Source organism: Chiloscyllium punctatum, chromosome 5 (genome assembly GCF_047496795.1).
Source record: "Chiloscyllium punctatum isolate Juve2018m chromosome 5, sChiPun1.3, whole genome shotgun sequence".
In the NCBI taxonomy this organism is placed as follows: Eukaryota; Metazoa; Chordata; class Chondrichthyes; order Orectolobiformes; family Hemiscylliidae; genus Chiloscyllium; species Chiloscyllium punctatum.
Genome location: NC_092743.1, coordinates 59,216,756 through 59,240,046, shown reverse-complemented (window position 1 = coordinate 59,240,046; position 23,291 = coordinate 59,216,756). Strand labels below are relative to the sequence as shown.

The 23,291-nt window shown below is 40.7% G+C and overlaps 1 protein-coding gene across 7 annotated transcripts in view; it reads left to right on the top strand.

The window, feature by feature from the left end:
• The window catches only part of greb1l (GREB1 like retinoic acid receptor coactivator), a 348,236-nt gene that overhangs the window by 318,496 nt on the left and 6,449 nt on the right, over positions 1 to 23,291 (top strand). For 5 of the 7 annotated variants that reach the window (XM_072570405.1, XM_072570400.1, XM_072570404.1 and 2 more), the window contains 6 exons: positions 7,881 to 8,088; positions 10,676 to 10,841; positions 12,302 to 12,529; positions 15,846 to 15,987; positions 17,790 to 17,990; positions 22,565 to 22,703. In XM_072570405.1, the coding sequence (XP_072426506.1) occupies positions 7,881 to 8,088; positions 10,676 to 10,841; positions 12,302 to 12,529; positions 15,846 to 15,987; positions 17,790 to 17,990; positions 22,565 to 22,703 (1,084 nt within the window). The remainder of the gene's footprint in view (positions 1 to 7,880; positions 8,089 to 10,675; positions 10,842 to 12,301; positions 12,530 to 15,845; positions 15,988 to 17,789; positions 17,991 to 22,564; positions 22,704 to 23,291) is intronic. The other 2 variants (XM_072570403.1, XM_072570406.1) reach the window with 1 other exon arrangement.

Here is a 23,291-nt window from a genome sequence, read left to right as displayed (position 1 = left end):
AAATATGAACTCCCAAAAGGAGGCAACTTTAAATCGAGTGGGAGACAATTTTTTATTAAATCTTGAACCCAAATTGTCTCATTCAGGCTCAGTGGAGGCAACTGCTTAAATGCTAGAAATGGTATTGTGTGTCAGTATTCTCCTGCATTTAGATTTAACCCTGGCCAATTTACTTTATTGAGCTTGAGAAAAACTGGCAGCTAAGGGAGTTGAATATTGTCAGATCAAGCAGGTAAGTGCATTTTACAGAAGTATTTGTGGTCCTAGTATAGATTGTGTGTCCCCAGCCAACCAAACTAGTCTGCTTCTTACACCCATCTCTTCTGATCCTAGTGCTCTGATCCCCAATCCCCAATTATTCTATCTCCATTCAAGCTACAAACCCCCCAAAAGCTGATCATTGTGATCTCCCTTTGACCAACCCCCACCCTAAAACCCCCTCCCCAAAAATCCCTCCCTCTCTCCTGTATGCTTCCTGATTGCACCTTCCAACTATTCCACATGTTGATCTCCACTGTCCGGATTCCCATCCCAGCACAACCTCATCTCCAGTTTCCCATGAGAGAAACCTCGAGCATCCCTGGCCTCGGTAATTCTTTTGCCTTTTGCTTCCTTGTCTACAAACAAGTTGGTGCAAAGCTCTATCTTCCTGAAGAAGGGCTCATGCCCGAAACGTCGATTCTCCTTCTCCTTTGATGCTGCCTGACCTGCTGCGCTTTTCCAGCAACACATTTTTAAGCTCTGATCCCCAGCATCTGCAGTCCTCACTTTCTCCTAGTTGATTTTAACCTACTGCGAATTCTCTTGCAAGGATGCCTTCCTTGAAGAAGCTCTCCTCCTCCCTTTATAAGGATCTCAGTGAGTCCCTCTCTCACTGCACCCCCCAGGTCATCTCATCTGCCCTGAAGCTCTTCAGCCACATTCTCAAACAGACTCGCTACCACAGCCACATCTCCTTCCTCAGCACCTGTCTATGGAACCGACTGACCCTGCACGGACTCCGGACTGCGTTCAGACCAACAAAATTTGGACCCAACCAGGACAACCAGTACCTACAACAAATCTGAAGCCTCCAGCAACAGACCTCCCTCCGGATCCTCCGCTCCACGCTTGCAGCCATGCGCCGCTACCTACATTCCCTACAGTCAGCGCTACCCCAGCTCAGGACAACACTCTCACAGACCTGCAAAGGTCCTTTACACTTCCTCATCCACAGAAGAATCCATACACTAAACAAACAGTTCTTTCTAGCCATATCGGAAATTAAAGACAGTAAGTACCAAAAACTTTCATGTACTTACCCCCACACTATGGATTCCTCAACCGTTCCAGAATCTTCCATCGGCCTCCGGAAGCGCTCGGGTGCCATTAACCACGCGGCCGCTGCAGCAACCGCTGCTGCGAACCATGACATCACTTCCGCCCCCACCGACCATGCAACCTCCACGATCGCTGCCCAGACAACTGCCTCCATGATCGCCAGGAAGACAATCGCCGTCAGATTCGCGGCCTCCGAGGGGTCCACAGCCACCGGGAACAGCACCGTTTCTGCATTTGCCGCAGCCACTTACGCCCCCGGAGTTGCTGTCGCAGCATATACTTCCGTCCTCAGTGACGTCACTCGCCTACACACCAACCACGCCGAATGTGTCTCTGCCCCCTCGTCGATCCCTGCCCCCGCGCCTAACCCCTCCCCCACTCCCAGCTCCAGCCCCACACCAGGTCCTAGCTCCCAGCCCTGCCGTGTTTTCACCATCCCCCCAGAGCTACCCATCTCTGAGGATAAAAGATCAGTCCTCAGCAGAGGCCTCACCTTCATTCCCCTACGCTCCCGGATTAACGAATTCAACACACGGCAAGACGTCGAACAATTCTTCCACCACCTTCGCCTCTGCGCCTACCTCTCCAACCAGGACTCCCACCCACCCCCTGACGACCCCTTCTCCCGCCTCCAACACACCCCATCCACCTGGAAACCCAGTGCTGGCCTCTTATCTGCCCTCGATCTCTTCATAGCCAACTGCCGCCGTGACGTTGACCGCCTCAACCTGTCCACCCCTCTCACCCACTCCAACCTCTCACCCTTGGAACGTGCAGCCTTCCACTCCCTCCGCTCCAACCCCAACCTCACCATCAAACCGGCAGACAAGGGAGGCGCGGTGGTAGTTTGGCGCACCGATCTTTATATTGCTGAGGCTAAATGCCAGCTCGCGGACACCTCCTCCTACTGCCCCCTTGACCATGACCCCACCTCCCACCACCAAACCATCATCTCCCAGACCATCCATAACCTCATCACTTCAGAGGATCTCCCATGCACCGCCTCCAACCTGATTCCTGAAGAAGGGCTTATGCCCGAAACGTCGATTCTCCTTCTCCTTTGATGCTGCCTGACCTGCTGCGCTTTTCCAGCAACACATTTTTAAGCTCTGATCCCCACCATCTGCAGTCCTCACTTTCTCCTAGCAAAGCTCTATCTTGTCAGCAACCTGAAAATTGATGCAACAAATACAAATCAGATCTTGATGCTAAATGTGGTAGTAACAGAGAAAACCTCTTTCATGTGGGTTTTCTGATTATTACAGAACTCCCTTCCTGCCTTCTAGATTTCAGAGCAAAATATGTGCAGAATTAATATGAGATAAGCTACTATTTGCTTATAAGTCATAGAACATACAATAGTACAGCACAGTACAGGCCCTTCGACCCTCAATGTTGTGCCAACCTTTTTGTCCTACTCTAAGGTCAGAACTAGCCTACATACCCTTCATTGTAGTATCTTCCACACTGCCTATCCAAGAGTCGGTTGAATGTCCATAATGTATCTGACTCTACTATCACTGCTGGCAGTGCGTTCCACACACCCACCACTCTCTGTGTAAAGAACCTACCTCTGACATCTTGTCTAAACAATAGACAATAGGTGCAGGAGTAGGCCATTCTGCCCGTTGAGCCAGCACCACCATTCATTATGATCATGGCTGATCACCCTTAATCAGTATCCTGTTCCTGCCTTATCCCATAATCCTTGATTCCACTATTCTTAAGAGCTCTATCCAATTCTTTCTTGAAAGTATCCAGAGACTTGGCCTCCATAGCCTTCTGGGGCAGAGCATTCCACACACCCACCACTCTCTGGGTGAAGAAGTTTCTCCTCAACTCTGTTCTAAGTGGCCTACCCCTTATTTTTAAACTGTGTCCTCTGGTTAGGGACTCACCTATCAGCGGAAACATGCTTCCTGCCTCCAGAGTGCCCAATCCTTTAATAATCTTATACGTCTCAATCAGATCCCCTCTCAGCCTTCTAAACTCAAGCGTACACAAGCCCAGTCGCTCCAATCTTTCAGCGTAAGATAGTCCTGCCATTCCGGGAATTGACCTTGTAAACCTATGCTGCACTCCCTCAATAGCCAGAATGTCTTTCCTCAAATTTGGAGTCTAAAACTGCACACAATATTCTAGGTGTGGTCTCACCAGGGCCCTGTACTGCTGCCGAAGGACCTCTTTGCTTCTATACTCAATTCCTCTTGTTATGAAGGCCAGCATGCTATTAGCTTTCTTCACTGCCTGCTGTACCTGCATGCTTGCTTTCATTGACTGATGTACAAGAATACCTAGATCTTGTTGTACTGCCCCTTTACCTAACTTGACTCCAGTTAGGTAGTAATCTGCCTTCCTCTTCTTGCCACCAAAGTGGATAACCACACATTTATCCACATTAAACTGCATCTGCCATGCATCTGTCCACTCACTGAGCTTGTCCAGGTCACCCTGTATTCTCCTAACATCCTCCTCACATTTCACCCTGCCACCCAGCTTTGTGTCATCAGCAAATTTACTAATGTTACTTTTAATGCCTTCATCTATATCATTAATGTACATTGTAAAAAGCTGCGGTCCCAGCACTGATCCCTGCGGCATACCACTGGTCACTGCCTGTCATTCCAAAAGGGAGCCGTTTATCACTGCTCTTTGATTTCTGTCAGCCAACCAATTTTCAATCTATGTCAGTATTTTTCCCCGAATACCATGTGCACTAATTTTGCTCTCTAACCTCCTATGTGGGACTTTATCAAAGGCTTTCTGAAAGTCCAGGTATACTACATCCACTGGATCTCCCTTGTCCATCCTCAAGAAATTCCAGAAGATTAGTCAAGCATGATTTCCCCTTCATAAGTTCATGCTGACTCTGACCTATCCTGTTACTGCTATCCAGATGTGTCGTAATTTCGTCATTTATAATTGACTCCAGCATTTTTCCCATTACTGAGGTCAGACTAACTGGTCTATAATTCTCTGTTTTCTCTCTCCCTCCTTTCTTAAAAAGTGGGACAACATTAGCCACCCTCCAATCCGCAGGAACTAATCCTGAATCTATAGAACATTGGAAAATGATCACCAATGTATCCATGATTTCTAGAGCCACTTCCTTCAGTACCCTGGGATGCAGACCATCAGGTCCCAGGGACTTATCAGCCTTCAGACCTAACAGTCTCTCTAACACCATTTCCTGCCTAATATAAATTCCCTTCAGTTCAGGTCCTTCAGCCGCTATTACATCTGGGAGATTGCTCGTGTCTTCCCCAGTGAAGACAGATCTAAAGTACCAATTCAACTCTTCTGCCATTTCTTTGTTCCCCGTAATAAATTCACCCATTTCTGTCTTCAAGGGCCCAATTTTAGTCTTAACCATTTTTTTACTTTTCACATACCTAAAAAAGCCTTTACTATACTCCTTTATATTTTTGGCCAGTTTACTTTCGTACCTTATTTTTTCTTTGCGTATTTCCTTTTTAGTTATCCTCTGTTGTTCTCTAAAAGCTTCCTAGTCCTCCGATTTCCGACTCGTTTTTGCTATGTTATACTTTTTCCCTCTGTCTTTCTATGGTCCTTAACTTCCCTCGTCAGCCACGGCCACCCCTGCCTCCCCTTAGGATCTTCCTTCCTTTTTGGAATGAACTGATCCTGCACCTTCTGCATTATACCCAGAAATACCTGCCATTGTTGTTCCACTGCCATCCCTGCTAGGGTATTGCACCATTGAACTTTGGCCAGTTCCTCCCTCATAGCTCCATAGTTCCCCTTACTCAACTGAAATATTGTCACTTCCGATCCTACCCTCTCCCTTTCAAACTGCAGATTAAAGCTTATTGTATTGTGGTCACTGCCTCCTAATGGCTCCTTTACTTCGAGGTCCCTGATCAAATACAGTTCGTTGCATTCTCCCTGGTAGGCTCTAGCACAAGCTGTTCTAAGAATCCATCTTATGGATGGATTCTCAGGAATAAACCTTCCTCCAATTACCTTAAAATTATGCCCCCTCACAATAACCATTTCAACCCTGGGTGTCTACTCTGTCTATGCCTCTCAACATCTTGTACATTTATATCAAAACATCTCTCATCCTTTTTCGCTCCATTGAGAAAAGCCCTAGATCCCTCAACCTTTCTTCATTAGACATGCCCTCCAGTCTAGCTAGCATCCTGATAAATCTCTTCTGCACTCTCTCTAAAGCTTCCACATTCTTCCTAAAATGAGGCAACCAGAATTGAATACAGTATTCCAAGTGTGGTCTAACCAGAGCTCTATAGAGCTGCAGTATAACCTTGTGGCTTTTAAACTCAATCTCCCTGCAAATGAAAGCCACCACACCATATGCGTTCTTGACAACCCTATCAACTTGGGTGGCAATTCTGAGGGACCTATGGACATGGACCCCAAGATCCCTCCGTTCCCCATACTGCCAAGAATCCTGCCTTTAACCCTATATTCTGCATTCATATTCAACCTTCCAAAATGAATCACTTCACACTCTTTCAGGTTGAACTCCATCTGCCACTTATCAGAACCAGTTCTGCATCCTGTCAATGTCTCCTTGTAACTTACAACAGCCCTCCATACTATCTACCACTTCACCAAACTTTGTGTCACTGGCAAACTTACTAATCCACTCTTTCCTCATCCAAGTCATGTATAAAAATAACAAAGAGCAGAACACCACTGGTCACCAAGCTCCAGGCTGAGTACTTTCCATCTACTACCGCCCTCTGTCTTCTATGGGCCAGCTAATTCTATATCCAGGCAGCCAGATTTCCCTGTATCCCATACTTCCTTACTTTCTGAATGAGCCTACATGGGGAACCTTATCAAACATCTTGCTAAAATCCATGTAAACCTCATCTACTGATCTACCTTCATCAATGTATTTTGCCACCTCCTCAAAGAACTCAAAAAGGTTTGTGTGGCATGACCTGCTCCTCTCAAAGCTATGCAGACTACCTCTAATCAAATTATGGTTTTCCAATCATAAATCTTGTCTCTCAGAATCCTCTCAATTACTTTACCCACCACAGACGTAAGAATAATTGGCCTATAATTCCCAGGATTATCCTTATTCCCTTTCTTGAGCAAGGAAATAACATTTGCCATCCTCCAATTATCTGCACTACTTCAGCGGACAGGGTGGACACAAAGATCATTGCCAAAGATGCAGTAATCTCTTCCCTTGCTTCTTGTAGTAACCTGGGGTATATCCTGTCTGACCCAGGGGATCTATTTATCGTTTTGATTTTCAAAATTTTCAGCACATCCCCCTTCTTAACATCAACCTGTTCTAGCATATCAGTCTTTTCACTGTCCTCAGAAATGTCAAGGTCCCTCTCAGTAGTGAATACTGAAGCAAAGTATTCATTAAGGACCTCCCCTACCTCCTCCAACTTCAGGCGCAAGTTCCCTCCACTATCCCTAATCGGCCCAAACCTCACTCTGGCCATCCTCTTGTTCCTCATATAAGTGTAGAATGCCTCATAGTTATCCTTAATCCTACCTGTGAAAGCTTTTTCATGCCCCGTTCTAGCTCTCCTAAGTCCATTATTCAGTTCTTTCCTGGCTACCTTGTAACCCTCTAGAGGCCTGTCTGATCCTTGCCTCCTCACCTTAAGTAAACTTCCTTCTTCCTCTTGACTAGATGTTCCACATCCCTTGTCATCCAAGGTTCTTTCAACATACCATCCCTTCCTTGCCTCAGTGGCACAAACCTGTCCAGCACTATCAGCAGGTGCTGCCTAAACAACCTCCACGTTTCTGTCATGCATTTCTCTGAGAACATCTGTTTCCAATTTAGGTGCTGCAGTTCCTGCCTAATAGCATTGTAATTCCCCCCCCCTCAATTAAATACTTTCCAATACTGCCTGCTCCTATCCCTCTCCATGAGTATAATAAAGGTCAGGGTGTTGTGATCACTATCACCGAAATGCTGTCCTACCAAGAAATCTGACAATTGGCCTGGTTCGTTGCCAAGCCCCAAATCGAATATGGCCTCTCCTCTAGTCGGCCTATCTACATATTGAGTCAAGAACCCTTCCTGGATACACCTGACAAAACCTGCTCCATCTGAAATACTTGAACTCAGTAGGTTCCAATCAATATTGGGGAAGTTAAAGTCACCCATGACAATAACCCTGTTACTTCTGCACCTTTCCAAAATCTGCCTCCCTCTGTGTCTCTGTTGCTACTGGGGGATGTCTGTAGAAAATTCACAATAAAGTGACTGCTCCTTTCCTGTTTCTGACTTCCACCATACTGACTCTGGAGACAAACCTTCCTCGGCGACCTCCCTTTCTGCGGCTGTGATACTATCCCTGATTAGCAATGCCACTCCTCCACCTCTTTTACCTCCCCACCCCCATTCCCTTTGAAACATCTAAACCTTGGAACATCCAACAACCATTCCTGCCCCTTAATCACCTTAATAAATATGAGCAATTTGACAATTTCAAATGCATAATGCTGGGACATTTGGGTATCCTAATTATATGAAAAAAAGACTCCTATTTGAAATAAATATTTTTATTTAGCAAAGTTTACTTAATTTGTTTCAGCAGAATCCCAAGTCAGTGAAGAGTCCTATCTTTACACCTACTACTGGGAGACACGAGCATGGCCTGCTGAACCTCTACCATGCCATAGAGGGTGCAAATCACCTTCACGTCCTGGTGGTCAAAGAGTTTGAAATGCCTCTCTATCGAAAATATTGGCCCAATCACATTATGTTGGTACTACCTGGCATGTTCAATGATGCAGGGGTGGGTAAGTAAGTCTGCTTTATTTGTAGGGTTATGCTGTAGTGAGCAGTAAGTGTTTCATATTTTACTGGATAACATGCTGCATTACATGATTTATAAGTGTTTTGAAATAAATAAATTTGCAGAGTCTATAAGTCTTTCTCACTGAATAGTTGTGACATTGTATTTTAAAATTGGCATGTGGTTCCTGTGATTGATTCTGTATGTTTTCAAGGCAGTTAATTTATTTATTTTTTATTTTTAGCAATCAAGTTAGACAATTTAGGAATGCATAAGTTTGGAATTTTTTTCACTAATGAGATCTTCTCATGAAAGCAAAAATAATATAGTTGACACACGATCCAGAAGCATGAAGATATTAGGATGATTTTTGCATTCGACTTGTAAATCAAAGAATTCCTCATTTGTCTATTCTTTGTCTGCTTCAAGTTGGTCCATTGTCAAGTATAACTGAATTGCAGGGCAGTCATAACTGGACTTGAAACTCTGTTTCTTTCTCTACAGATGCTGCCAGACACACTGAGTTTCTCCAGTACTTCCTGTTTTTAATTATAGTAGAAGGAGCACTTCTTTAAAAGCTTAGTCCTTGTGGAAATTATATGAATCTCTTCCACGTTTTGTTTTGTTTACTGACAATAGCAATCTCTCAACGCCCTTGTCAATTAGACGAGATTTATTGGGTGGAATTTTCTTCTTTGAGATTAAGTGTGGGGTGGTTGTAAATCTGGGAGGAACTTCCACTCTCGACCTGGTTGTGTTTTCCTGAAAGATTACACTTTCTCAGCTCATTACATACATGTGTTGAGGTTTTTGAGTTCAGGTCCTTTTGAGTTTAACTCTGTTTGTCTGCCCCAGTCGGGTTTGTTTGCATTGGCCAGTGTGGCTGCCTTGCTTGGGCAGGCTTATTGGCCTGGTCAGACGTCACCTGTAAAACTGCAAGTATTAAACAGCAACAAGCCAGATTGATTATGACTGAGACTTCCCATGAGCTAATTGTCATGGAGAGGCTATACTTCTAATGTGAAGTGTTTTTATAAAGAACCACCATGGTTTTGAAGGAACCAAGTAACTTAAAACTGACGTTTGGAGGAAGAAATCAACCAGGTACATGCCTCATATATATGTGTAGTTGGGTGTGCGAACACATTGGTTTCCCAGCGTTTTGGCTAGCAGGATTGCTCTTGTAATTCTACTGAGCTAGAGCATTAATGAGTATTCATACTATGTTAATTGAATGCAAAACGGTTTCCATGAAGACAGAAAAGTCACTTGAAAAGTTTTCAGAATTTAAAAGCATACTTCAACCCGCCTTGGGGAAACTGAATTGTGCCTCCCACCTGATTAAGCTCCCCCTTCTAAATGCTCTGAGCAAACCCTGAAAATTATTTACTTCTTCAATTTTGGTTTCAATCTGCAAGCAGCATTGTATTTTGTTGTGATTTGGGACCATCTCCATCGACCATTCATACTTTTGAAGTTTTCCTAACTGCACAATCTCAAGAGAATATAAAGTTTTGCTTCACCATTCCAGAAGGCACGTCCAAAGATAAGACCACAGGAACTAGTGAGAGTGAGCCTTTTGGATTCCACAGCCAACTTTGTAAACACACACTCGAGCAATTTGTCTGTTAGGTCAGGAAGAAGGACTTCATAAAATGTTTCAGAACCATGCCAGTATTGGAGCATAAGTTGAGGGAGACTCAATCTCACTTCAAGAACTGGTGTTTTCCTCCAGGGATGCAAAACCAAGTTCAGAATTGCTTCCGGGTCTTGAATCCACCCCTAGAGGGGTTGGGGTAAGGATGGGATGATGCAACCACATTGAAACTTTCATAGGAGAGCTCCCTTTAATTAGAATGGAGACAGGTTCCCATCCAATTAATGATGATCGGTGAACTCCCAAGCTGGAGGACCCATCAAAATCCATCCAGCTTGACTGGAGCAGCAGCCATCAAGAAAGGGAATTTCAAATCATAGGCATTCTCTTGCTACCTTTTTAAAATCTTTGATAATAAAAAGATTTAGTAATCAGGCTACCATTGTCATTGCTGCACCTAAATTGGCCCGTCTTGGTGTGGGAAAGTGTTAAGCAACTGTAAAATTAAGGTGTTAATGACCTTGATTGTTATACTGTCTGCAGGGCTAATTTCTGAACTATGTCCAATCTGGCTGCAAGTTCAGTCCCAAAAATGTCTTACTCCAGCTTCAGCTTAAAATGGTTCTTTGGGAGGCAAACATGAAAGCCCAAGATTTGTCCCAATCGAACCATATCCTATTTTTCTCCCCTCTTCCTCCATCTCCTCTCCCGACCGTCTCCCCACTCCCAATGCCAGCAGTTAAATAAAGGAAATGCCCTTTTTATGTCAAGGAGAAACATTAATCTATTGCAGATCACTTAACAGTAATCGTATTCCATTAATTTGAAATGAGAGAAGAGTACAGCTACAATTTTTAGTGATGGTTAATTTTTTTTTTCCACTTAATATAATGCTTTGAACCAATAGCAATCTTAACAATACTTTTTATGCAATTCTTCAGAATATTAGATTAGCAAATTGTGTAATTCATTGTTTAAATTCTGACCTCTTTAGGTGCTGCCCACTTTCTAATCAAAGAACTTTCATATCACAATTTGGAATTGGAACGAAACCGTCAAGAAGAGATGGGCGTCAAACGACAGTGTGTGTGGCCATTTATACTTGTCATAGATGACTCTTGTGTCCTTTGGAATGTTCATAATATATCAGAATCAGACAGGTAGGAAAGACAAATAAAGCACTTTATTAATGGCAGAATATATTTATTTAGAGAATTGCTTCTTCACTTGCAGGTTTCTTGTTTCTCAAGCTAAAATGATAGAGAGCAATAGAATACATAGCAGGGACCTCCTACTGTGATTATTCCTTTTTCCTTGCTGGGATTTTTATTTCCTGTTGACCTGCAACAGTTAACACTTGGAATAAAGCAAAATGAAAGGAATGATTGCAAACTTTTGAAATGCATGATAAGGAAGTTAATTGCTGTCAAGCAAAAAGGTTCAGATATGTATCCTTTGATGAACGAACATATATGCTTTTGGTCTGATCCATAGCATCACTTAAATGCTCTGTAAGCACTTCTAACAGTGGTTTACAACAAAGTGTCTGCAAATCTGTAAAGCTAAATATAGGCCTTGATTTTCTGATCTCTGGATAGTTGGAAACTGGACATGCCTACAAAGTTGCACATTGGGACCATTCTCCAAGTTTGTGTGCTGACTCTATGGGAATTGCCCAGGATGTTAAAACATCCAATGGACAATTCTCCACCTCCCAGGATACTGTACAAAGGTTTCCAACATTTAATTAGGGTCTGATATTTGGAAGAGAAATGATTTGCATAGCTGAATAAGTACCCAGGAAATCCCAGACAGATTGAAACCATGTCTAACAACTAGATGATGGTTCAGCTTTGTAAATACCCCACGAAGTACCTAACATTCTTCCATATCCACATGAACTTCAGACGTTCAAATGCTTTCCATTTTGGATATCCGCATTAAATATTTCTAGGTTAGGCATTGCAGACTAAATAAAAAATTACTAACTGTATTTGTTTTGTGCTTTTAATAAGACATCCTAAGGTGCTTCACAGGGCCACTGTGAAGCATAAATCTGTGAGCCCATAAATAAAATTGATGAAATACTTTTTGGGATTCCCTCATAGAGACTGTCCCACCCATCACTGGTTGAATATCAGTTGTTGGAGGATGGTGGAAATGAATGCCCTCACGGACATTACTTGGTGGATGAGACAGGAAGACCGTCTGCAGGGCTTCCAGCCCTGGCTTATTTGGGGCAAAGGTAGGAGGCAATGAGGTACTCATTCAACACCCTCCTGCCTGATTAAATTCTCTCCCCTCCAAGTTTGCCTCGAAAGAGAGCATTAAATCCCATGCATAGTGTCCAAATCCCATGCATAGGTTAGAGGCTATTCATATAAGCACCTTCTTGCTTCTCTCTGAAACACCTAAAACAAATTTAAAGAAAAATTGTTTTGAAATGCAGTCATTATTATCTAGACAAACGCTGCAGTCATTTTCAGAATAATAAGTTTACATAGTCAGGAATCAGATGAAGCTTATTGTTTTTATTGTTAGGAATTGTGTGTTAGGAATGTGGACATGTAAAATGAAATGGCTGTGTACAAGTTTTTGACCAACAGATTTTTTTAAACAGTGAAACGAAGGAACCCATAGTTTCCACAAAGAACGTTTCCTTGAAGACTGTAATGCTGCACATTGAGGCCACACCAAAGATTACTCATTATGCACTCTGTGGAATTCAAAAATGGAACAGCAAGCTAAATGCTAGCAAATTGAGGATGCCATTCTCTCGCTGTCACATACATGACTTTATACTGTTGAATGTTGATCTGACACAGAATGTACAATATGATCTAAACAGGTAAGTTTCAATGAACTCATAGGATTTTATCAAATGTTTATATTTTTTAAAAATCAATTTCCATTGAAGCCAAGGTTCAAACCAAGTTAGTTTTACAATAAATCATTTTTTCAAGTCAAATACAAAAATTGAGAGAGAGAGCAACAGAAAATAAAATTGATCATGAGATTAGGGTCTTTGTGTTATCATGGTTTAATGAACAACCATTATAGTTTATTTGCATAAATGAGGTTTGGCATTGGACTTCTAAGTCTTGTCACTATACAACTTAATTCAGTTAATTGTTTCAAATTGCATAGCTGACAATTGTCTTGAGATATGTTTGCAGGAAAGAAGTGGTGAGGCTTTGAGTTTGGCAGCCATCTCACAAAAGAACAGGAGAATTGATCACATTTGTTTTCAAGTGACTCCGGACTGTAATTTGTGTAAAGCATTTAAGTAGCTGGTATTTGGGGCTAAGAAAATTCTGACAAAAGTTTTGTCCTGTAGCCAGCACATTCTGAGGTTCTAACTCCTGCTTGCACTGCATATTTTGGTCAAAGTGTGCCTTGGTCAAGAATTAGAATGTTGGCAAGGACTGAAGTGAGCAGCAAACTGGCCTGAACTGGGAGCGTAATTTATTCTAAGTCTCAGATTTAATCTGCATGCCTCCAGCCAGTTACCTGTTTGCCATGAGTGAATTCTCAAGTGGCAAGAGATCGGTGACAGAGATTGACAGAAATGTTCCTGACACTTCTGTAAGTTGTGGGATGAAGTTTTGGAATGGTGGCAAAGCCTTTGATAAGTTTTCCACAATAATTTCTCTAATCTAGTTTAAAAAGCAGCTTATCATAAATCTCAGAACCTGTTCATTTACAAAAGGACTCCGACAGACACTGAGAGCAATTGATTCAGCCCTGAGCACAGAAATGTGTGGGGTTAGTAAATGCTCCTTACTTAGCTGCAAAATCATCCCAGTCTTGCTCATGGTAGGTAGACCTCATTATCCTCCAGCCTTAGCCATTCTTCCTCAAAGCTCATCCATGCCTCTTGAAATCCCTTCCTTCATACTCCCTAGACCAATCAATATTTCTTCCATGGCCTGATGCATCCTCGATACCCTCTCTTACTGTATTCAGTACATGCAGTTTGGAAAGTCTGTCAAGACCTTCAAATACTCCTGAAACGAACAAAATAAGAAAACTTCTTTTGATAGTGTTTGTTTAAACATTTGCTTCTCTTACAATCTTATTAAAGTCAAACAGAGTCATCTGTAGTAAAAATGTGGGAGGCAGGGCATTGTGATAATGTCACTGGACATTGTGTCATTCAGATGCCGAAGCCAATGCTCTGGTAGCATGAGTTCTTACCACACCATGGCAACTGGTGGAATTTAAATTTAATTCATGAATCTGGAATTAAAAACAAGACTAATGCCAACTATTATTATTTGTCATTAAAAGAGTCTGATTCACTAATCATTCACTTTCCTTCTTCAACAGAAGAGTATGTGCCTTCCTAGCTCATCTTGTCTATATGTGACTCCAGACCCAAAGCAATAGGGTTGATTCTCAATTGCTGACAGGAGTGTCCAAGCAACTTATTCAGTTCCATCAGTCTTCTACAATATCTAAGAAAAGGAATAAAGTTGGACAGACCACCCAGCGTCATGGTGGGCACTGGAATTATTGATGACAAACCCAGCCTGTTTACCCTGCAAACTTACCCTAATGGCTGGAAACTAGTGACAAAATTGGAAGAACTGTGTCGCAGACTAGTCAAGCACCAGCCTAACATAATCATACTTACAGAATGATACCTTACAGACAATATCCATGACTATCCCACCTCAGCTGGAGACACAATAGGATACAATTAGGAGGGATTTGCCCTAGGGTTCCTCAGTATTGACTGTGGGATCCATGTGGTCTCATGGCATTAGATCAAACATAGGCAAGTAAATCTCCTGCCTGTTCCCCACCTCAGCTAATGAATCAACATTCCTCTATGTTGAATACCACTTGGAGGAAGTAATGAAGGTGGAACAGACAGTGGGTGACTGTTTTCAATGTCCCTCTCTAAAATATGTGGTAGTTAAAGTGGTAGATAGAGTTTTGAAATATCTAGAGTTGCTCTGAGGAGCTGAAACAAAAGAGAATTTGACCCATGGAGTATAACCGCCATGGTATTATATACCTGTAGGCTAGTTTCAAGGGCTGAATGACTTACATACTCCTATTTCTTATGTTTTTATTGCCACAAACATCTCATTAACACCAGTAATGACTGACCTCACAATTTCCTAAAGGACGTAATCCTTAGATTGGATCTCTTCTTTCATGGGAAAAGCCAATTTTAATAAGGCCAGATAAGATTTGACCAAAGTAAACTAGGAGCAGGTATTTTTAGGTAAATCTGTGTTAGAACAGTGGTATGCATTCAAAAAGGAAATAGGGAGACTACTGGGTCAACATGTTCCAAAGCAGAAAGGATGGGAGCAAAAAATCCCTGGATATCGAGCGATATTCAGGATTGCATAAAGAGAAGAAAGGAGGCTTGTGGCAGATACCCAGGTTTGAAACAGCAGAAGCCCTAGTGGATTATAGAATATGCAAAGGAGAATGTTATAAAGGGAAATTAGGAGAGCAAAATGGGAGCATGAAAGGATAATGGCAAGTAAAGTAAAAGAAAATCCTAAGTTACTAAAAGTAAAAGGAAACCTTGAGAAAGAATAGAGCCCATGACGGACGACAGTGATAATTTGTGTATGGAACCTGAGAACATAGTGTTCTAAGTGAATGCTTTGTGTTGATGTTCACTGGTGAGAGGGATGATATGGGTATACAAAACACAGAGAAAGACTTGATATGATTAAGGAAGTTAGCATAGGCAGAGAGGAGATTCTGAGTGGTCTGTCAAACTTAAAAATAGATAAATCTCAAGGGCCAGATGAATTGTATTGCAGGCTTTTGAGTGAGACAAGGAAAGAAATGGCAAGGAGTTTGTCAATAATTTTCAGTTTCTCCCTGGCCACAGGAGAGGTGTCAGTGTTAATCAGTGTATCTACACCACAGTGCTGCAGCAGTCAAAGAAGTGGCTCATCACAATCTCCCAAGAGCAGTTAGGGATGGCAGTAAACAAAGACCTTGCCAGCAATGAAGTCATGCAGTGAAGGAAGAAAAGTTAGAGTAGAAATAAATTGAAATACGTTTGCCTTCCTGGTGTCTGAAATTCTTATCCCCTTGGAAAGGGGATTGATTATTCAGAATTCTGTAGCTCATTTTGTATCCTTGTACAAAGAGAATTTCACTGTAAGTGGCTCCTCTGTTTCTAATAGGTATACCTGTGAAGACATTGACTTCAACCTACGGACAAACAGCAGTGGTTTACTTATTTGTCGATTTAATCACTTTAGTCTCATGAAGAAATGCATCCAGGTTGGAGGGCATAAAGATTTTGTCATAAAACCAAAGATTATGGTAAGGAATAGCAAACGAGGGTTTGATGCTCAACAGGAATATGTGAAACCTGACTTGGATACTCTTGTAAGAAGTTAAAGTGAACTATCAGTATGTGTCATCAAATGTTAAAAATGTGTGAAAGGCAAATTGTTTCATTGTAATCAAACATTTTAGGATGTCTAACTACATAAATGGTGCACAATATAAGTGCAAGTTGTTTTAATAATGAATAGAAGATTAAAGCTAATCTAAAATTTAGGATTTTTACGATCGAATGCCCTGACTCAACATCATTTTGCCATTTCTACAGGAGACATCCACATGACCTCTCTCATTATCTATCATCATTCTAATGAAGTTCTGAGTAATTTTGTATGGTTTACCAATTTCCACTACAAACCATATTGGAATGACCAAAACCTAATTCAGACAAGGTTTTGATTCTATTCGCTGAGATCTTATAATTATTATCATTGACAATCATTGTGAAAAGAAAGAACTCCCAATAATCTATTAGTACTTATTACTAACAACTAGCTATTATTAAAAATTCTCAGCACATTTCCCTTCTATCATATTTAAATTCTTCCTAGAAACTAGAGAAGGCTTATTCCTTTTGGCCTACCGTAATGCTTCTCAAGAATAGCCATAGGTAATGCTGGCAGTAAGCAGTTGATTCCTGGTTATTCATAAACTTTAAAAAGAGCTCAAGTATTGGTGCAAGGTTATAAACAGGTTTTTTATTGCTGTTGGATTTTTTTCTATACAGAGGACAGTGAGATGGAGTAAGTGAGCAAGTGCATTTCTATCCATTAATGGAATCTAGAATTGAATCCAATAATATTTGAATATTTTCTTACTTCCTTTCAGCTATAAGGGTGTTATTTGGATTTTGCGCATTCTCCACTTTGTTGTTTGTGAATGCGTCTCATACTAATCTCCTCAGGTTAATGCAGAAAAAGAGGGAGATCAGATCCTAAACCAATCTGCAAACTTTGACATAAGTAATGACCAATCATCCAAAAGAGTTGCCTCAGCTTGCTAAATGTAAACAGCAGAGATCCCTCAATAGCATGGCCATTTATTAGGTATTGCCATTTCCATTTAAATCTGTTTTACACATTCTTAATTGTTTCACTGTCATTTTCATTTTCCATCACTACTTTCCTTACTAAAACTTGAAATTCTAGCTAATAATTTAATTTCAATTTTCTTATAGGCTGGAGAAGATTTTGTGTTATCTTCCCCCCACTAGGAGGCAACTCTTTTGAAATGACTGCTCCCTTAAAATTGCAGCAGTAGCCTTTTTAGTAAAATGCAAGGTTCAGCCTGTAATGATGCCATTTAAATCTTGCACCTTTTTCTTCAACAATTGTTTATATTTAAGTCTACAAAGTCTACAATAAGTTTAAATTTAAGTCTACAAAGGTGCACATGTTCTGATTTTTCATTAGCCATGCAATAAAACTTACACTTCAACCAAATATTATATCAAGGTTCCTGAGAATACTTATTGCAATTTATGGATGATTCTAATTAATTGTCTAAACTTTTAAAGTCCTAATTCTACATTTGCAGTTAATGAACTATTTTCATGTTTTCTTTGTTTTCCATTACAGGAAATAATTTATTGTTCTGAAAATCTCTATGTATTTTACTGATTTATTTATTTGTGTAAGGATTAAGTACTTAGATTGCAGGGGTCTCATTGTGCTGTAATATATGCAAGAAGAAACCATCGCGGAGCTTTGGACTAATCAATAGTAACCTAGAAGCAATTAAGTTTCCTTCCTGACAGCAATCTTTTCTTTGTGTGACAGGTGTCTGAAAGCCTCAATATCATTTCTGCCTCTCAGTATGTCTGTGCTCCAGATAGTGAAAGCACAATGTTAGCTGCTCCAGCCCAGTTTCTCCTGGAAAAGTTTCTCCAACATGCCAGTTACAAACTCTTTCCTAAAGCTACACACAATAGCAACAACCCTGTGTTAGCCATTGATTGCTACATTAACCTTGGTCCTGAGGTGAGCCTTTGCTAAAATAGTTTACTGCAATAAACTGGTATTAACCATGCAATAAACTTGAATGTGAGAAGCACATTCCAACATATATATTTAATGTATGTATTTGTAGGTGTAGCATTTGCCATTCCATTTGATCTATCTGGTCATCAGCATCAAATAGCTTAACATTGCATTAACAAGTTAATTCCTGGACATTGAAGATTTAATTATTTAATAACATTAATTGATTAAATTAGTATTACATTAGTGGTGGGCGACACGGTGGCACAGTGGTTAGCACTGTTGCCTCACAGTGCCAGAGATCCAGGTTCAATTCCCGCCTCAGGCGACTAACTGTGTGGAGTTTGCACGTTCTCCCCGTGTCTGCGTGGGTTTCCTCCGGGTGCTCTGGTTTCCTCCCACAGTCCAAAGATGTGCAGGTCAGGTGAATTGGCCATGCTAAATTGCCTGTAGTGTTAGGTAAGGGGTAAATGCAGGGGTATGGGTGGGTTGCGCTTCGACGGGTCGGTGTGGACTTGTTGGGCCGAAGGGCCTGTTTCCATACTGTCATGTAATCTAATCTAATCATTAATTAAACCAAGCTTAATAGTGTTTTGGTGTTACAGAATTTGAACTTCACTGAAAAAAGACACTTTTTTTGTTAAAACTGTTCATTTACATTCATCAGAACAATTTTGAAGAATACCAATAAAAGGGAAAGCTAAAATGAATACTGAATTAGAGGAGGGTACTTACTGATGGGCAAGTAAACTCTAATTGGTAGATGTATTGCCTTGAAGAATATAAGAGTTTAAACTTTAAACCAAGCAGGTTGACTTTGATTGGTTAGTTCATTGCCCAGAGAAATGAAGAGGCAAATGGCTGTCACATATATTGTTGAGTTGAAGCAGACACATTCCATACCCATGTTCTTTCTGTCTGTAAAGTATATTAATAAAGTAGCTTCCAGTACACACAAGCACGTACACTTTTGGCCCAACCGACAGGACTAAATTGGGTTATCGTGAAATTTCTCGTACAGCCATGATTACCCAAACATTGTCCAGTTGCAGAATTTAATCTGTTTTGTCAGTGCAAGCTGGTTGAGTATAGTCAGGAACCTTGCTTGTTGTGAACATCCAGAGGGAAATGCTATTTTGTATGATGTACCAGACTTTGGGGCTATGGCCTACATCACAGCCATATATCACACTATTCAGTTGTGTGAAAGGCAGAAATCCTTCTGACTTTATGGCTACACCCTCTTAGTGGTGAACACCATTCATGTTGCTGTTGCACAGTTGGAATATGAAACATTTCGCTCCACATGTTGAAATATTCAAATGATGCCCTTTTTTGATGTTCTAGTTGAGAAATCTGCTAGGGGGTTGCCTATCTCTGTCTATTCTGATAGTCTCTTTATTGGTCAGTATACTCATTGAGATTCCTACAGTTCATGCATAACATTATTGACCTTTTTAGCAACCTCATAAATATGAGCCAAAGTGTTTGTTCACCATATAAACTTGATGCTGACATAGGCATCCCACAGGACAATGGCAGCCCTCATCATATCATTTCTTTGCTGTATATCATGTAAACTCATGGAATACTCTAAAATGATCACTCTTGGTCTTGAAAAGTACCCAGACTACTTCAGATAAGATATATCAAAGTTTGAAAAACAGGTTAAGCAAGCTGTTTCACGCTGCTCCTATGCAATAGCAACATGAAAGTTCATCATTATCAGGATTCAGCCATCAAGCTAAAATGACATTCTGGCAACACACAAATAAGTGATGTGGTATATGAATTTCAGTACCAGTGTGATGCCAAATATGTAGCTCATATTTCTTAAAGACTGGCTGATAATAACAAACAGCAGATCTCTTTTCCTGTTTGCAGCTAGCAAGGTATGGACCATACCCAAACAGTCCACTCATGTAAAACTCGGAGCATAATGATCAACATTACAAGTAATTCTACAATTTGGCAAATAATTAATTAATTTGCTGTAGAATCTTGAATGAACGAAGAATTAAGCTGACAGACGATTTAGGATTGTCAGTTGGACTTTCTGTGTGGTGCACCTGCTTGTACTTGAACTGTTAATTCATGGGGTCCTGCTCTTTGTAGGTAGAACGAATATATGAACGCACTGTACCTGTTTCAACTCAACAAAATAGGTCACAGCCATTTGCTAGTTCCCTTTCAGTGACCCGATGAATCAGAATTAATCCATTAGAATTGAAATCTAAGCAAAGCCTGCAGTTAACAGACCATCATCACTAACTGCTGTGTTTTCCATGGAAACATCTCTGCTAATCAAGAGTCCACTTGTCAACCAATCAGCATTCTCCCTTCATACAGTATAGATGGTAATCTTCCCTTTAATTGGTACTCTTGCAAATTGTCCTGATGAGTGCAAGATGAAAAGCTCTTACAAAATTTGTCTCTTTTCAGTAATACGTAAACTGTAATGGATAGCAGACAAGTTTCTTTTTTTAAACTAATCATTTAATCCCTTGTTTATATAACTTATTAATATACATTTTCAGACTAGCTATTCAGTGTAGCTGTATTTCAATTGCACCTAATACTTCAATACTTAGACTCTACTCTCCAGCAATAGAAGTGTCGTTACAAACACAAGCATTAAATCTGTTTTATAGGAGGATATTTATTATTTTAAAAGACTTTAAGGAAGATCGTGCAAAGATAACTCAGTTAAATAATTTGGCTTAAACCAAGTATGAGGGTTTATTTCTGGAAGAGTAGAATTGATATGTAAAGACGTTATGCTAAAGGTGTATCAGATCTCATTCAGACCACAATTGTGGTATTGTGTACAGTTCTGGTTACCAGATCATTAAAGGGATGTAGATGAACCATGAAAAGAAACTGGAGAGGAGCAGAAAGATTCACAGGGATGGTGCCACTATTACGAGCTTATTCCAAGAGGAAAAGCTAACCAACTTTGGTCCTTTGACCTTTGAAAGAGGCTTTATGGATAACTGAATAGAGGTTTCTAAAATTATTGAAGGTATTAATAAGACAGATACAGAGGGCAGAGATTTTGCTTTGGGAATCTGCCCTGTGGGGTAAAAAATTACTACTGTTTAAACTTTTATTTGGAGCACCTTTTCCATTGGCATGGAAACATTCTCCATGGAAACAGGTTCCCATATCGATTTAGAATGGCAGGTGGGTTCTTGAAGCTTGAGGGCCAATCAGAGGCTTCCAGTTTCAGAGAAGTAGTAGGCTGCAATTAATTGAGCTTTAACATAAAGGTTCCCCTCTCACCACTATTTTAAAAATTTAATCATAAGCTTAAAAGCAATCAGCCCATGAATGTGGAGTAAAAGAATTGCCTATACAGGGTGACTTTAGCTACAAGCAAGGAGGGCTTGTGGGTCTGTCTGATATTGTAACATCCCAGTCTGCTGGTGTCCAACTTCAGATTACTGCCCTAATTAAGGCAAATGATCTGCTTTAATCCATGAAAGCAAACTAGAAAATCCCACTTGGTGACTTTTGGCTGTCATTTTAAAAATTATTTCACAGAATGTGGCACCACTAGCCAGGCCAGCATTCAGTTACCTGTTTGATAAACATGCAGACCTGTATGAGAACTTTATCAAGTTGACTGATAACTCATTTTTAAGTTTGCTCAGTGCTGCTCCTGGCATATCCTCCTGTAATCTTCATTGAATTAAACTGGATACCACAGCTGATTGTAATGGTAGAGTGGGGTATATGCCAGGCCATTAGGTAACAGGCTGTAATTGAATACAATTCTGTTATTGTTGATGGTCTACAGCTTCAGACCTGAGTAGCTAGATACTTTTGAAATTTAGCCCATTTAGCACATGGTGGTGCCACGCAACATAATGCAGGGTACCCTAGATGCGAAGACAGAACTTTATCTCTGCTAGGACTGTACACTGGTCACAATTTCCAATGCTGTCATATGCCACTGCATCTGAGACAGATAGATTGGTGAGGATGGCATCGAGTAGATTTTTATCTCTTGGTTGCCTCATCAACAGTCACAGGCCCCTCCTAGTGGCTATCTCCTTCAGAACTTAGTTAGCTCTGTTTGCAGTGGTGCTACTAAGCCCCATTAGTGATAACTGTTGAAGTCCCCACTTAGAAAATATTCACCCCTTTGTTTCCTTTTCACCCTCTTTTCCTCCTCCAACTGACAGTCAACATGAAGCAGTACTGGAGGACTGATTCGTCAGTTGATGGGCTCTGTAGATCAATAACAATTCAAGTCTTTTTTTCCTGTCAGTAAGGGAAATGTTGGGAAAGCAGTACACTGACCATCACCAGTATTTTCTGGCCCCATATCCCATTGATGGAGGCCACGAAATCCTGTCCAGAGGTTGTTTCCAGATTGTAGGCATTGTCATCAATATAAGATAATCACTAAGAAATGAAATTTAATTGGCTCTGACATAACCACGATAGTTGGACTCAATGACCTGGTAGTGTGCTGTATATTATTAGTGATTGTATGTTAGCAAGAAACAGATATTCCATTAAGATCCAACAGTTACGTAGTTAATATTTCTGTTATTTCCAATTCTTAGATTTCTGTGTGTTACGTAAGTTCACGACCTCACTCAATTAACATAAAATTTGAGGAGGTTTTGTTCAGTGGACTTCTACTCTACCTCTGTGACTCATTCGTTGTTGCCGACTTTCTCAAGAAATTCGTGTTTCTTAAAGGTAATAGATTATCTGTTCTTTCTTACATATATTTTCTGACTTGGAAAATAAAAGATGGCCAGGGAAGAAGATTGTTTACATTTGTTTGCCTTTATTTGATGAGTGACTCTTATTTCTCATTCAGAATGTCCAGAGGCAGCATGGTATGGAAACAAAACTTAGATTACCCCTTGTCTGATAATTTTCTAAAGAAATTGACAGTGTTCATATATTTATCCAACTTATCGAGGGCAAAGTAACAATTTTGGCGTGAGGAATTTTACTTCCAAATTATGAATAATGTAGGCTTATTTACTACTGAAAAGAACATTTTGAATTTAAAAAGCCTGTTCATCTCTGAGATGTATCATCTTATTTGTCCTCCATGGTCTAACTTCTTCAAGTTGTTGACATTATCTTCTCTGTCTTGATCCTTAATCTGTTTCGTGCTGGGACAAAGTATCACTTCACTTCAGCTGCTGCCTCAAGTGAACACTTAGCCAATGGGATTGATTATGCCCATTACTTATTCCAGTCCCTAAAATATAACCGCACTGTGTTTGAAAATATCTTAACAGACCTCGACCTCTTGTTTTGTGTGTGTGTAGA